The sequence below is a fragment of the Quercus robur genome, chromosome 9 (genome assembly GCF_932294415.1).
Source record: "Quercus robur chromosome 9, dhQueRobu3.1, whole genome shotgun sequence".
NCBI lineage: Eukaryota > Viridiplantae > Streptophyta > Magnoliopsida > Fagales > Fagaceae > Quercus > Quercus robur.
In genome coordinates, this window is record NC_065542.1 from 30,159,623 (window position 1) to 30,175,980 (window position 16,358).

General features: G+C 32.1%; 1 protein-coding gene across 1 annotated transcript; it reads left to right on the forward strand.

The window, feature by feature from the left end:
• Positions 1-7,000: 7,000 nt before the first annotated feature.
• On the forward strand, positions 7,001-15,246 carry LOC126700501 (TOM1-like protein 4). Its single transcript, XM_050398676.1, has 10 exons — positions 7,001-7,181; positions 7,765-7,907; positions 9,235-9,313; positions 9,657-9,755; positions 9,892-9,999; positions 12,127-12,272; positions 13,344-13,425; positions 13,876-13,961; positions 14,039-14,230; positions 14,351-15,246. The coding sequence occupies exons 2-10, from the start codon at positions 7,795-7,797 to the stop codon at positions 14,991-14,993; spliced, it is 1,548 nt and encodes a 515-aa protein (XP_050254633.1). The 5' UTR covers positions 7,001-7,181; positions 7,765-7,794; the 3' UTR covers positions 14,994-15,246.
• The last annotated feature ends 1,112 nt before the right edge of the window (positions 15,247-16,358 follow it).

The window sequence follows — 16,358 nt, forward strand, 5'->3', positions numbered from 1 at the left end:
ATCGGGAGGTGTCGAAGAAGTGTCGAGCTTTAAACTTCGACAGATACAGCTATCGAGGAGCTGTCGAGGAGACAGAAGCTTTCTCGATCGATCCACCAAGCTATCGAGAGGTGTTGAGATTGCGATATATCTCAACTGAAGAGCTCGATAGATAGCCTAGCTGTCAAGAGGTGTCGAGAAGCTGTCGAGCTATCTATCTGCAGGTGTCGAGCTATCTGTCCAACTTTAGTGAACAGCTTTTCTTCACTTGTTTCTTGGTCCAATCTTCATGGCTTTAATACTAGACTTGAATAACATGTTTCTTGAAGTATTAAACACATTCTAAATCTACCCAATTACAAGAAAAGTGTGTTTTGTCAAAGGATTAGCTAATTACATAAATATTGACATATGTTCCTAACATGAATCACATATGTCCTAACAACTACGACTTTTATGCCCAACTTTTATTATATAGTATATGATGTATGAAATGTAAGGTCAAAAAGGTTTATGTGACAAAATTTTAACATGTCAATAAAAAATTAAATGTTTTCAAATTTATATGTAGATGAAGGATAACAATGAAAAGTCGACATTGAAAGGTCACTACAAAAGAGATGTGACTCTTAAAAAGTCTATTAAGGGTGTGTTTGGATACCATTTATTTGCTGAAAACTGAAAACTTATTACTAAAAATACTGTAGCAAAATAATTTTTAAATATATGAATAGTGCTACAGGACCCAAATTTATATTGAAATCTGTATTTGAATGACTTTTGTGGGTCCATGAACAATACCCATGAACCCACAAACAAAACGCAGAATGCAAGGATTGGGCAAAACACCTAATCCAAACGCACGCTAAATAGATAGTTCGCTAATATTTTGGCTTTTGTCGTCAATTTGTTAAGAAGATGAGAGCAGTGGAGGCTCTAAGAATTTTGCAAGAAATTCATGGGTAAAACTCACACTTGAAAACTAGCTTGCAAGGAGAGAGTGTTCAAGAGTTTATAAACACATGATTAAGCTTATACTTAATCCATGTGGAACATTAGGATCATAACAATTTTTTTTTTTTTTTTTTCACGGTGGTCATTATGAAACACAAATTATACAAAATCTAATAAAAAGTAAACTCCATATATTGACAAAAAAATACACACCAAAATACATAAAAGTCTTACAATTTTCTTTTCCTAGTATTCTTATTTTGAAATCGTTGTATGATTATCTCATTATCAATGCTTTAAGATACATGTCTTTCAAAATTTTAGTTTAATAAAAATTTTCTTGGATTTTTCCTTTTTGTTTGTAAAGGACTAATATATTGTTAAGAGAACCAAAGTTTAAAGACAAAGTTTGGCTACAAACATCGGCTACAACTCTCACTAAAAAAATTAAAATAACTACATATTTTGAAAATCTAATCGTTTTATTGTATGTTCTTTATGTTTTTAAAATATATGTCAAATTTCATGCCAATTGGATGTTATCTAATACTCGATCCATAAACTTATTTTTTATATATAATTTCAAACTATGAACTCAAATTTAAACACTTGATTGATAGCATAGCTATTGATCTTTGATCTTATTGAAGTTTTGCAAGCATGTACGTTATAAGATGAAAATGTAATCCAATAGTGAATTTGTCAAAATTCACATTCAATGAAAAAATATTAAGTAGAGTTGTAGTTTTAGTCTATAATTAAATTTGTTGCCAAATTTTGTCCAAAGTTTAATTATGTTGGACCTAAAAAAAATTAAGGATGGTCAAAAATTTTTGTTAAAGGTAAAAGTAAAAAAAAAAAAAAAAAAATCATAAAAGTCTTAAAAAATTAGTATGTAATAATTTTTTTTCCAAATCAGTGTGGTCCTATGACCACCCTGGCTTCAACATGGAGTCGTCCCTAGTGAGAGTATGTAGAGGTTTACAGGAATATATGGTCATCCTAAGACAACAAGAAAGGCAAAAAACATGAGACTTGCTATGATTGCTTTCCTCATAGTCAAAGACTCAAAATGGCTGCTCTAGGATATATTTTTAGGGAGGGATCAATAAGATTTATTTTGAGTAAAAAATGAATCTTGTGGATTGCAGTCTAGGTGATTTCCTTATTACAAATTTGCTCATAGTACGTACTAATAAGAGAATAAAAGATAAGAAGTGATACGTCCAAAACATTTTCCCAATACTTTCCCAAAAAATCTTAGGTGATAAGTTGTTGTTAATTCTAATTTAAATCCACAACTGAAATTATTTTTTTTTCCCATCAGTAACGGGCAGTAACAATCTGTTAGTTAGGATTTGTTATGAAAGTGTTATGAATATAGTGTTTCTCATATAAGATAAACTAGAAGTTCATTACATATTGTTTCTTAATAGGATTAAGATTAAATCTTAGAAATCATCTATTGTTTTTAAATACAATAAACATATTAATCATTGTTGTTAAGTGAACTCCAAACAAGATTTAAATACAATAAAGTTTTATGTATTTATTTATTTCAAATTTGCTAAGATCTTTTTTTTTTTTTTTTTAAGATTTAAGATGAACAAATTTGAACTTTTTTTTGTTGGGCTTACTATTATTTTTTCCCTCCATAATTTAGATCAAATTGTTTTGTTGTTGGTTTTATTTATTTATTTAATAAAAAAGACCAAAATATTGTCAAGATGATTATATTCAAGTTTATTTCAGCTGGGCTTAAAAAAAATTTAGATCCAAAGGGTTCGAAATTTTATTTTAAGAGGGTCAAATATAAAAAATTATATATAATTTTTTATTTTTGGGAGCAGCTCAGGGTATTCATTTGAACCCTTGGACTGTACCTAGAGCCGATGTAACATTGAATTTCAAAGAGGTGATATCGTTATCTGAGAAGTAGGGTACCTAGCTTTAAGGGATGAGAGACAGAAGATGAAGTCTAGGGAGGCCTTAAATTATTGCCATTTGCATGATTTGGGATTCATAGGCAATATGTTTGGGACAATCAAAGACAAGGCTCTATATGGATTAGTAAGCATCTAAACTGCATATATGGTGGGAACTGGATAGAAACAAGGGCGACTTATTGCCCAAGTCACTTTATATATATATATATATATATATATATATATGTGTGTGTGTGTGTGAGAGAGAGAGAGAGAGAGAGATAATATAGGTTTATTGTTAATTGTTTATCATCATTATCATGTACTTTGTATTGTTTTGTTTTGTTTTTTTCACAAAATCATTATCATGTATTTATTAGTGTTTCATTATGGTCAAAAGTTTGACAATTTTTTAGTTTGGACAAATTAATTGGCCTATATAAAAAAAAATTGACACAAAACCATCCCTGAATACTACTTGGCCAAATTTCTTGAGAAAATGTTCATTGTCTGTCATTCTCATATTTCCATCCAAAGAAAATTTCACAATTCTTGTTTACTAGATAGTTCTACCAGGCCTTTAATTTCAAAGGTATTTGTAGGCCATTCCCCATTGGTCATTGGTGTTCCTCAGTTTCCACAAGAACTATTATTAAAAAAAAAGTCTTGATTATACACGTGTGTTACAACTTGCAATGGTTTTGGACCAGACTTGGGTCATGGGGGACTTGGACGATGTGTTTCTAATTTCTATGTTATTGTTCCGGTTCGGTCCAGGTCAACCCGGCTGAAAATTCCGGTCCAGGTTTGGGTTCGTTGACTTTCTGAAGCCTGAGCTGAGAAGTCAGAACTCAGAATTCAGCAGAAAAGCTAATACGCGTTCCCATACACACACCTTACTAGTGGGCCCCGGTCGGCATTTGTAAAAGGAAACACGCTTCCGGCTCAGATTATTTCCCCGCCCACCAAGAAAAGTCAAAATGGGAAACACACGTAAGCTATTTTATTTGGAGGAAAAAACAAACAAAGCTTTCGGTTCACAAGCATAAAGGTTACCTTCTTTGTTTCAACAAAATTTAGGTTGTTGGATGGGGATTTTCTTCTATTTATTTTGTGGCTTTTTTTTTCTTTTCTTTTTTGCAAAATACAATTTGGATGGGTTTTCTTGTATTTATTTATTTATTATGTAAAATACTTAAAAAATATATATACTTTTTTAAAAAAATATCATCAAAATAAATACTATTATTATTTTTATTCTACTAATTTAACTAAGTGCTTCATAAATTTATAATATGCATTACAAGTGTAAGGCCCTTGGGCCCTAAGGTTCATTATCTACCCGTATATTGGGCCGTGGCCCAAGTCGAGGACAAGGACCCGCCTGAGGAGGAGAGGCCTTCGTTAGAAAAGACTGTGTTGAAAAATAGAAAGGTGGGATTTGGTCATAATAGCTTCGGAGAGTGTGTCGAGGATGAAAATGTCCTCGGCCAGACTAGGTTGAGGCCCTGGAAGATGGTTTGACAACAAGGATGACAACCCCAGAAATTTAGTTAGGATGGACAAACATTGCAGAGATATCAGATAAAGAGGAGCCCCAAAATATCTGGGGAGAAAGCTGCTACCTCCGCATTAAATGCACCGCAGCTAACTCCTTGGCCGTATTAATGTAAAAGTGATACTTAAATAGTGTATTTTAGCCTTACAACTACTATATAAGGAGTTATGGGAGGTGCTGATGAGACAAGTATCAGCACTAATTATCGAGCATACAGGTGGAAGGTAAAGATGAAAAAAAAAAAGAGTATAAAAGAAGAAGGAGGTAACGAGATTAGGGGATCGAGAAAAAATGAGAAAAGAGAAACAAGAGAGCATTCCAAAATCAAACTTGTAATCAGACTTATGAGTAATATATAAAAACAAACCTCCGAGGACTTTTCCGAGGACGATTTTTATTCAATACAACCCTTTTTCTTTTTATTCTCTTATCATCTGAATCCTTCCCAGTATTCGTTTGATTAACTAAAGCCTAAATTTCCAACCCACTCTCTACAAATTCATTGTTTTTGAGTTTTTTGGGCCTAAGTCCATCCACATAAGGGGTTGGGAACTCAAATCTGATCTTTATAACAAGCAAATGTGTAGGATTCAGGTCAGGTCAAGTCAATCGGATTGTAAGTTAGATCGAGTTTGGAGTTAGAGATGGGACATTTTAAATGAGTTGTGAGTGGGTTAGGCCAATTGAGTTATGGTTTGGATTAGGTGATTTATGAGTTGATTTATACCTTTTCACATGTAGAAATAAATAAATAAATAATTAATAATAATAATAATATGGTCACATTGTCTTTGTTTTCATTTCAATACAAATAAGAGAACATATGATTCTAAAAAAATATAAATAGCAAATAACAAAATACTTTAAAAATAAAATTTAAATAATGATATCATCACTATAAACAAATAGAAATATTAAATGTGGTGAATCATAATTTTTTTTTATCATCACCATAAAATGTTGTGGACCAATGTTAAATTTGTTTTTTTTGTTTGTTTTTTGGAGAAATATGCTTTAAGTACAATATCATCACCATAGAAGCAAATGTTGTCTGCCACTGTTTAATAATAATAATAATAATATGGTCACATTGACTTTGTTTTCATTTCAATACAAATAAGAGAACATATGATTCTAAAAAAATATAAATAACAAATAACAAAATACTTTAAAAATAAAATTAAAATAATGATATCATCACTGTAAACAAATAGAAATATTAAATGTGGTGAATCATAATTTTTTTTATCATCACCATAAAATGTTGTGGACCAATGTTAAATTTGTTTTGTTTTGTTTTTTTTTTGTTTTTTTTTTTTTTTGGAGAAATATGCTTTAAGTATAATATCATCACCATAGAAGCAAATGTTGTCTACCACTGTTTTTTATTTATTTATTTATTATTTTATTTATCAGGTTGTGTACCAATTTTTTTTTCTATTTTTGAGCAATTGTAATTATTATAATGTTTAACAGATTGCGTGCCATTAAAGAGAATTTTAAAAAAGTTGTAATTATTGTTTTACCAAGAGAGAATACCCCAATTGCATATTACCTTCAAATAAATAAAAAAGAAAGCAAAATTTTTAAATACCCCTTCTTTAAATAACATGTTGGGTTGGGTTGGGTACAAGTTGTACTTGGCCTGGCTCAGCATTTCAACTAATTGGGTACAAGTTGACCTGTTTTTCCTGTAGTTTGGGCTATTTTCATTTAGTTGGGTTAGATTAATGGGTTTGAGTTCAATTTTGTCTAGCCTAATCCCTCAATTACTATCAAGAATAAGTTAAACTTATTGGTTAGACATAGACAATTCTTTAGAACCTTCTTTTTTTTTTTTTCTTTTTTTTTTTTAATAATTAGAGAGAGAATTTGAATTCTAAATACAATGATATTATTTACATCTAAAAAAAAATGCTATAATTAAGCTATATACTATAAATAAAAAGAAAAATAAGCTAAAAATAAAAACGAAAATATTTAGCAATAGGATGACAACTTTAAACTTATCCACAAAAACTAATAATCTAAAGCAGCAATTCACACCTCAATCATCAGACTTAGTGTCTGTTTGGTTAGCTTAATTTTTGCTAACTTATTTTATTATTTAGCTTATTTTTGCTACTATTTATGAGTCCCATTGCACTTTTTGGTATTATTCATGAGTCTCATTGTATTATTTCAACTAACATTTACCTTTATTTACAGTACTTTCAGCAAAAAATTTTCAATTTTAACAAAATAAACGAATCCCAAATAGACATTTAATAAAATGGTTTGTCATTATTAACAAATCACAATTCCTAGCTGTCTTGGAAGCTTTGTGCTTTCCCATTCCATTTCTTTATATTTATATTTATATATAATAATATAATCATTTTCTAGATGGATAGTGTGTATATATATATATATATTTTTTTTTTTTTTTAAATTTCTTCTAATAAAAAAAGTAATAACATGGTCTGAAGTAGGAAAGTCCAAGATGGTTCTAAATTTTCTATATAAAAAAATGCTAATTGTTTAAAAACAAAAAAACAAAAGTTGTAGAAGCCGACTCGAAGAAAAATATTTACCACCAACACCAACCAAGTCCAACATCTCAAACCCACACAACAAATAAAAAGCTCAATAAAACCAAACCACTTCTCCTAATCTCTCTCTCTCTCTCACTCTCTCTCTCTCTCTCTCTCTCTGTCTTCTAGACCCATTCTGCATATATACATAACATCACAAACCTTTTCTATTCTATTTGTGGGCTTTGACAGGTAAGCTTTTTTAGGATCCCAAAACGAAAGTCTTTCAGATATGGTTTCTGAATTTTTTTTGTTTGTTTGTCTTTCGATTATTTTTGTCAACTGTGGTGGGGTTTTTTTGTTTGAGGATTTGAATTTGAAATCTGGGTAATCAGATAATTGTACTTTTGTTTCTGGATTCAAATTCTTGTAATTGTTGATGATCTGAGTTTTTTGGGCTCTAATCTATGCGGGTTTTTTTTTTTTTTTTTTTTTTTTTTTAAATTTTTAATTTTTTAAATCATGATGTTGTTGGGTTTTTGTTATTCTGGGACAAAATATATCATGAGGGTGATTCATAATTCACTTGTTTTCACGGTCAAATTGTGTGCTTTGTTGATGTTTTAGCATCAAAATTTGATCTTTTCGAGTTTTTGTTATTGTGGACTTATGGTTAATTGACTTTTGGAGGATTAGAGGGATGACTGAGGAAAGTTCTGATTAGTAATAATCATCTAATTAGTAGTTGTTGACTGAATTGAATTGGTTGAACTACTTAATTTTATGTATTGGTTTGAATTATCTGATTGAACTTGTGGAGGGTTTGTGTTGTTAGGAATTTGGTGGATAAAGGACTTGTCAAGACATGGCTACTGGTAATGCTGCAGCCTGGGCTGAGAAGGCAACAAGTGATATGCTGATTGGTCCGGACTGGGCAATAAACATCGAATTGTGTGATATTATTAACACGGATCCTGGGTATAATTTTTTTTTCCTTTCTAGTTTTGCTTTTGGTTGTTAAATGTTAACTCTTTTTGCAAATTCGGGGTAACATAAATTTCTAGAAAGCATGATTTATGCTATTGTAATTTGAGTGTTTGTTTGAAATGAATGGCCTACTTGACAATGCTATAATTTCATAGAGACTATGAGGCAGATAGATTGATTTTGTACCATAGGTGAAACAATTTAATTAAAGTTTTAGATGATGGAATAATATTTGGTATAGAAATTAACCAAATATCATTTGTCAAAACAGACATCTCTCTCTAATCATTTATTTCAGTATCCTCTTCTTTTCCATAATACTGTATAGAACCATAGATTCTTGTATCAAGTCCTGTGAAACCCATGCAAATAAAACTACGCTGAGATGCCTTTTCTGTAGCATATGCTTCCTAAGTTAATAGAAACTCAGGCGCACAGGATGTAAGACAATGAAACGCAAGCCTTGGTAGTGGTTTTTATTTAACTAAATCAAGTCATCATTATGATCAGATTAGAACACTTCCATCTTTGTATCATCCTAGGAAATGCATCTTTTTCTTTTTCTTTTTCTTTTTTTGTAGGATAGAAATGCAAGAAAATTTATACATGCATTAAAATGCTAAAAACATGAGCATAAAAATATTTACATCTGTGTGGCTTTTCCTTACTTTTCCTTGTAGAAGACATAGGAAATTTTTATATAGATGAAAAAAAAAAAAAAATTCCTTCCATGAAAAATAATGCACAAACTCGTATTTGCATAGTTGAAATGCCCCTAGCCAGTGATTTTCTTTGTCTCTACTTTTGATGAGTATGCATGGTGCCCTTTTCATGACTAGGCAATAGTTTTTTTTATTTTATTTTTTTAATTTATAAAAAATTTGATGACTAGGCAATAGTCATCAATAAACTCTGGCTCAAATGACACTTCCTCCTCCCATTATAATGGGATGGAGGGTGAGGTTGTGGTTCAAGATCCATTGGAAGTGTGTATAACTTACCAATTAAAAAAAGGCTGTATTCAGTTGTTTATTTATTCTAATGCAATGCAAATTGATAACTTAGGAGAAGGCTTTTTATATTTTTTCACTCAAGCTCTTAGGCATCAATTAGTACTGGTTCTGTCAAATGTTTGAATGTTATACTTTTTACCTTTGTGGTGGACCAAATATTTTGTTGTCTTCAAATTTTAATCTCAATTAGGAATGACCTTTAGTCCTTTTCAAAATTTATTTTTTTGCTATACTCTTTTTTTCCAGATCTTAAAGAAAAAATTGCATCTTTAATATTTCTTTTGAATTTGATTGAAAATTTGCAGGCAAACAAAGGATGCCTTGAAGATACTCAAGAAGCGCTTAGGCAGTAAAAATCCAAAAATACAACTTCTGGCTCTCTTTGTTAGTATTTTCCTTTCCTTCAGATGTTTTGGACGCATATTTGTGCATGTTTATTTAAGATAAAATTGCAAATTACAAAATTGTTACTTGGTGGTGTTAGTACTTTTGTGTCTGTTTGTGATAGCTTATTTTGGACAACTTATTTTTAAAAGTGGGGTCTGTTTTAACGCGTGAGGTTTTAATAAACTGTACCTAGAAGTGAGGCTTAAAAAGCTGTACCTAAATAAGCTGGGGAAAATAAGTTTGCATTAAATGTGTACTATGCTTTGTTGTTATGGGCAACGTAACAACGAATCAGCAATCATCTTACTTTGATGTTTTGTGTTGGGATGTTTTGATCTAGGCATTGGAGACTGTCAGCAAAAACTGTGGAGAGAATGTATTTCAGCAGATCAGTGACCGTGATATCTTACATGAAATGGTTAAGATAGTAAAGAAGAAGGTGCATGATGATTCTCCTATTTGCTAATACTTATCTTGTTCCTATTATTCCAATCTGCTGCTGACTTGTTGCCCAAGACCCTGGCCCCCTGTCTATGATTTTTCTTGTTAACTGTATTTCTAATTCAATTTTGCAGCCAGAATTAAACGTGAGGGAAAAGATACTTCTTTTGATAAATGCATGGCAAGAAGCTTTACCAAGGATAAAGTATCCCCAGTACCATGCAGCATATAATGAAATATTGGTAATTGCTTGTATCTTTATTTATTTTTCATTAAGCTTGTGCAGTATATGTCAAGCTTCATCTGTTTTGAAAATTGATACATGTTAAGTTGTCTGTGAATGAGAATGTGTCTCCGTCTGAATTTGTTCAACTTCATGATTTGTGCTCAAATTAACACATGCATTGAGTATATGTTGTTATATGTTCAAAAGGCTGGTATCATGTTATTTCTATCCATCATGATTATTAGATTAATATAGACAGATGTGAAGTTGCTGGTCGTGTGTACCTATAATCAAGGGAATACATATTTATCATTAGATCATGGAAAGCCCAAATGTTTGTTTGTTATTTTTGTTGTTTTTTGTTTAATTTTTTTAAAAGTAAATTTATAATAAAGAGACTAAAATTTATGTTGGTTATCAACGTACTGCAACCTGCCCCCTTTCTTTGGACTTGGGATTGGTTGTGAGCAAAATATACTACACTAAGCACTGACAAAGGCAGAATTAATGTGTTATGTAATGTTATTCTGCTGAATGTTTTTGGAGCGTCCTAATGTATACCCATTTGCACTCTACTTTGTTATTTCCGGTTAAGGTTTTGGTTAACTTTAGTTTAATCCATTTGCAAGACAGAGAACTATAGTGGCTTAATGCAATCATGAGGTGCACTGTCTGCACATAACTTTAGTAGCCACTGCAGCTTTTGCTAATCATCAATCAACAATGCTACAAACACAACTTTTTCACAACATTTGAGGTGGCAGATTGTGAATAGTGAACAACTCTTTCACATGAGACCACCATTAACATCACTTTTATTTTACACTAATAAGAACCTGCCACCTTACCAGTTGTGGAAAAATTGTCAAATTTATTTTTTATCTAGACTTATTGAATTGGTATCTATTTTAGTTAACCTAATGTTGGCCTTTCACTATGGAACTCAAATTTCTGTTAAACCTGATAAATATTTATGTATGTTGGATCATTTTGCTTGGTGAATAGTTTAGAAGTTATTAGGCATTGGTACTCACTAATTTAGTTTTGCCTTGTGTAGCTATAAATACTCTCTCCTTGACTGCTTTTCCTAGAATGTCCAATTTTATTGTTCTAATTATGGAAGTGGCATGCTGTATCATGGTATCCAACTAGCATTACTGATTGTTTCCTGTTGTACCTTAGTGGTTGATTGCACTTGCTTGTGGCTGGTGCCAGAAACCTTTCTTCAGAATCATTACTGGCTTTATCTAATGTGTCTGCTGGTGCCCCTTGACTTATTAGGATGATTGGATGGTGAAATGATACATATTATTATTATTATTATTATTGGATGGTGAAAATGATGTGTTGTCTTGAATTATAGAGATTTTATTACTAAAATGTGACAATATAATACACATGAAGTGTACAAGAACTAAATATTAATTTGTAGGATCAGGTTCTATTTGCTCCTTATAAGTTAAAAAAAAAAAAAAAATAGCAATGAAAAAGCTAAGTATTTCTTCTTTTTGTTTTTCTGAATTATAACATTTAGAACTGGCTACTATTAAGCCAACCATATGCATTGCTACAAAACGGGCACTTTATCAATTGGCCTTGCTGAGCTTGCAAAATTTCTTTAAAGAAATGTTGCAGACTCCAGAATCCAGATGTATGGCTTACATATCCAAGTGACAATAAATTGTGTATTTTATGATCTAGTCGAAAAGGCACCTGGCCTCCCCATAAAGATGGGATAGAGGGTGGAGGTCATGGGTTCAAGACCTACTAGGTGGATGTGTTTAACCGGCCAATAAAAGAAAAGAGAGAATTGAATGAAATTATATTTCTGATCTTTTTTTTTTTTAAAAGTGTGTTCCTGAGCATTAAATGCAGAATATATCTAGTCTAATATAGAGGCTACGGTTGTGACTTGCTCCATGAGTTTTGGCCTTCCTCCAGTTATGGAAGTGAGGTTCTAAGATGTGGTTGACAAATACCATCAGTTTTGGCTATTTGCTATATTTTTTAATTTATCTTTCTTGTTGTAACATACTTCACAGGGTTGCTTCTTTGATATTAGCAAACCAGTTTTTCAATCATTTCTGCATACCCTTTAATTTGTATTCCTTCATTAATTTTTCTTCAATCTGGTAATTGGCAGTCTGCTGGAATTGACTTTCCACCACGAGATGTGAACAGTGTTCCGTTATTTACTCCACCGCAGACCCAGCCTGTAGTTCCTCCTGAGTTAGCATATGATGATGCTGCTATACAGGCCTCTCTACAGTCTGATGCTTCTGACCTCAGGTATTGTTTGAAAAATATCCTGTGTCCCATATTTTTAGCTTCTTTGTTTATTCATTGTTCACAAATATTGTTGATACTTAAATTGAACTTAGGTTTTTTTTTTTTTTTTTTTTTTGGGGGGGGGGTTGTGTCAAGCATACCTATGATCTCTGACAGGCATTCCCAACAAATGAAAGAGTTGAAGAACATTCCTAGTTCACTGATTATAGGATAGGATAAGTTCTTATCTTTTTCACACGTTTTTGATAATAAGTAATTTTTGTATCTATTAAAAAAATAGTGATTCTTATCAATCAAACTTACTACTGCTATGCGAATTCCTCTACATAATCAATCCTTGAGATGCTGTTGTTTATGAGTGCCTCCAAATATTGTTAACAACTTTGCACCTGCTGCTGCTTTGAATTACTTTATATGTGTATATGAGGGTCATATGTTGTTCTATTGTCTCTTATAGCTTGATGTTCTAAAATTTTTGCATATAAGCCATTCACAGGTTGCTAACCTGAAAGAAATTAATGGTCACTAGTTTGAATCTCCGCTTCCCCCTCCCCTTGGGACAAAACTTATCAAAAATTATTTTAACTTGACTCAGAAGGCATTGTTATGTTTGACAAAAATGCTTTTGGATCAATTCTGAAGTGAATTGATACAAATCAGGTAGAAACTGGTTTCTTTAGCCATTTGTCCTTTATATTGTCTAATCATGATTGAATGACCTAAATTGTGCAAGTAGAAGTACTGGTTTGAAAAGGCAAAATAATCAGGACAAAATGTAAATATAAAACTGTTGATAATGAACTTGTCCTTTATCTTATATGAATATAATAAGTCATCAATTTTTATCTTTATATATGCTAATTATGAGCCTATCTGCTGTCCGAAAATAGTTCTCAGCATATATTTGTATCTTTGTCAACGTTCTCCCCTTACATTATTCAAGCAAGTGATATGTAATTTGTATAACAGATGCATTTTACTTTTTGGGGTATTTTAGGGACACACTAGCCCAGTTAAATATTTGTTAATCCTTGCTAGATTATGATCAATCTGAACTATGTTTATCACCAGCTTGTCAGAGATTCAAAATGCTCGGGGAATATCTGATGTATTAAATGATATGCTGGGTGCCTTGGATCGTCATAATCCTGAGGTAAAATATTATTATTATTATTTTTTTTAACCTTTGCTACAGGCTTATAAGTGATTCTTCTCTAGTCATTTCTCTTTGGAATAATTAATCAGTTGCTTGTTTATAAATCACTTGAAAAGATTTGTTTTCCACAGCAGTGGTTCCCTTCATGCGTTACATTTATACACTTTTGCTCCAAAAAAAAAAAAATATATATATATATATATATATATATATATACTGTGAAAGCTATTTGGCAGGAAAGACGTTTTGTTCAAATAAAAAGTTAACAAGAAAGCAATTTACTCTGTTTTTGGGTGATTAACCAAAAAAATGAGTGCGCGTGTGTGTGAGAGAGAGAGACTAATAAATATTCCAAACATCTTAATTGTTGTTGGCACTAAAAATACATGTTGCATGCTGATTTGTGAATAATCTTTGAGATCTCATGATTCTGCATAATATGGGCAGGGTGTGAAGCAAGAAGTGATTGTTGACCTTGCTGACCAGTGCCGTTCTTACCAAAAGCGTGTCAGGCTTCTTGTGAATCATACTGTGTAAGAATTTGATAAAAAATTTGTATTTCTTTTTCATTTTGAACTGCTCAATTGACAAGCAGTGTTTTCCTTCACAGAGATGAGGACCTTCTTTGTCAGGGATTGGCATTGAATGATAATTTGCAGCGTGTGCTTCGCCGACATGATGACATTGCGAATGGAACCCTAACAGTAGGAGTAAGAGAAACTGACACACCAGTTGTGTCTCTTGTGAGTGTGAACCATGAGGATGATGAATCAGAGGATGATTTCGCCCAGCTAGCTCATAGGTGAAGGATCTCTTTTTATTTATCCACATACTTTCTCCTCTTTCATTGAGCTCGTACTTACCTGGGGCATAACTAGGGCTATTCTCACTTTATGCAAGTAACTTTGAATTCACTATGCAGAAAACCGGCCTACACAAAGACTGAACCGGTGCGCGTCAGTCCAGTTCTTCCTCCTCCACCCTCATCAAAGAAACCAGTTGCCACAGATTCAGGCACGATTGATTATCTCAGTGGTGATGTCTACAAGTCTGAAGGATCCTTTGAAACATCAAAACCAACATCATTTGCAGTTCCAATTCATTCTGACAGAAATTCCACCAAACCATTGACTCCAACACGCTCTTCCTCTGCCCCTCCTGAAGACATTAATCCCACTGCATCTATGCCTATGTTCACTGAACAGCCTGTGTATGATGAACAAGCTCGCATAAGCAAATCTGCAGACCAGATGCCTCCAGCTCCTTGGGATACTCAATCTGTTAACCTTCCACCCCCACCTTCCAAGCATAATCAGAGACAACAATTTTTCGAGCAAGTTTATTCAGGTGGTGCATCTTATTCAAGTAGCGGATCTGGTTCCAGTTCCTCTTACGACAGCTTAGTGGGACAGACTCAGAATCTCAATATTAATGCATCTACCCCACCCAAAGAAGCAAAACCAGAAGATGCCCTGTTCAAAGATCTGGTAGATTTTGCTAAATCCAAATCTTCATTATCATCTTCTTCTTCTTCTTCTTCTCCCAAACCCAATCGGTCATTTTGATTGATTGAGCATTGGACTACACATGATGGTACAGCTTATGAATGTTGTTAGTTTATCGCATCATATCATGAGATTACTCCTTGTTAAATAATTGTTGTTAGGAGCTTTGTAATTTCTTTTGGTTTGTCTATTCTGTTCAGCTGGTTTATTTTGAGGTGGACAGCATACTACTACATATGTAATATATATATTCTGACTGAGTATACTGATGTACCATATTTTGTTCTTTATTCGTTAGTACCTCATTTTTTAAGTCTTAGTCTTCTTTTCCCTTTTTAACATGTGGCCCCATATTTACTACTTGGGATGAGCAGTCGTTCCCTTTTTTTTCCCCTTTATTTATTTTATTTTTGAGTGGGAACATATAGAGAATCTTTGAGTGGACGTATGAATCAAAAGCAAGTATTACAGTTTGCTTGCCACGCAGAAAGCTAAACTTTGGAGGTCCTGGCATGGTCCTGTATAATGAATTTAGCCCCAAAAAACTTTTTTTTTTTTTTTTTTACACATTATATTAAATTATCTATTTTACATTACATTTTATTATTTATCAATTTTTTTTAATTGTATCTATTTACTTCACATACAACAATCACTATTCAATTTTTTTTTTCTTTATTCTCAGATGTGTAAAGAGAGAATAAAAAACAAAATGCAAAATGAATATTGTTAGTGTAATTACTGTAATAACAAAACTTTGAGCTTAATTGACTAAAGTGTGATACTTTTTCTTTTAATACAGACACTGAATATGTGATAGCCTGTACTACCTCATGCAAGAGGTTTTGATGGTTATTTTTTATTTCTTTGAAATTTGATGGTGAAAATTTTCATAATCCCTTGTCAACACCTCCATGAAACAAAGGGTCTATTTGCCTCGACGGCTTGACAGCAACGGTTATGCCACCAAAACGACACAAAATAATATGAAATATTTCTATTTATATATTGGGGTTGTGGATGTCATAAATTTTTTTTTTTTTTTTTTTTTTTTTTTTTTTTTTTTTTTTTTTTTTTTTTTTACTCAATGGCCCTTGGGTTTTAATAATTTCCCCTTCCCTGTAATGTAATTTTTAATGAAAAATAATTTTTTTTTTTATAAATTTACAAATAGCCCCACCTAGAATTTTAAATATAAGTGGTAATAATGATTACTTCGTTATTGTTTCCTTTTATCACTCCTTTACCATACAATTTCATTTAGTAATTTTTAGGTATTCCCCGAGTACGGAAAATAGTGCTTCCTCCTTTCACATTCATGGTGGGGTCTACTCATTAAATTCATGGTGGGGTCCACCATGAATGTGAGAGGAGGGAGCATCATTTCACTATACTCTGAGACTACCTAAGAATTTTCCCAATTTC

Coding starts and splice junctions, on each gene's coding strand:
- LOC126700501 (XM_050398676.1), top strand. CDS start 7,795: ATGGCTACTGGTAATGCTGCAGCCTGGGCTGAGAAGGCAACAAGTGAT. Junction 9,756..9,891: donor TTAAGATAGTAAAGAAGAAG/GTGCATGATGAT, acceptor TCAATTTTGCAG/CCAGAATTAAACGTGAGGGA. Junction 12,273..13,343: donor TCTGATGCTTCTGACCTCAG/GTATTGTTTGAA, acceptor GTTTATCACCAG/CTTGTCAGAGATTCAAAATG.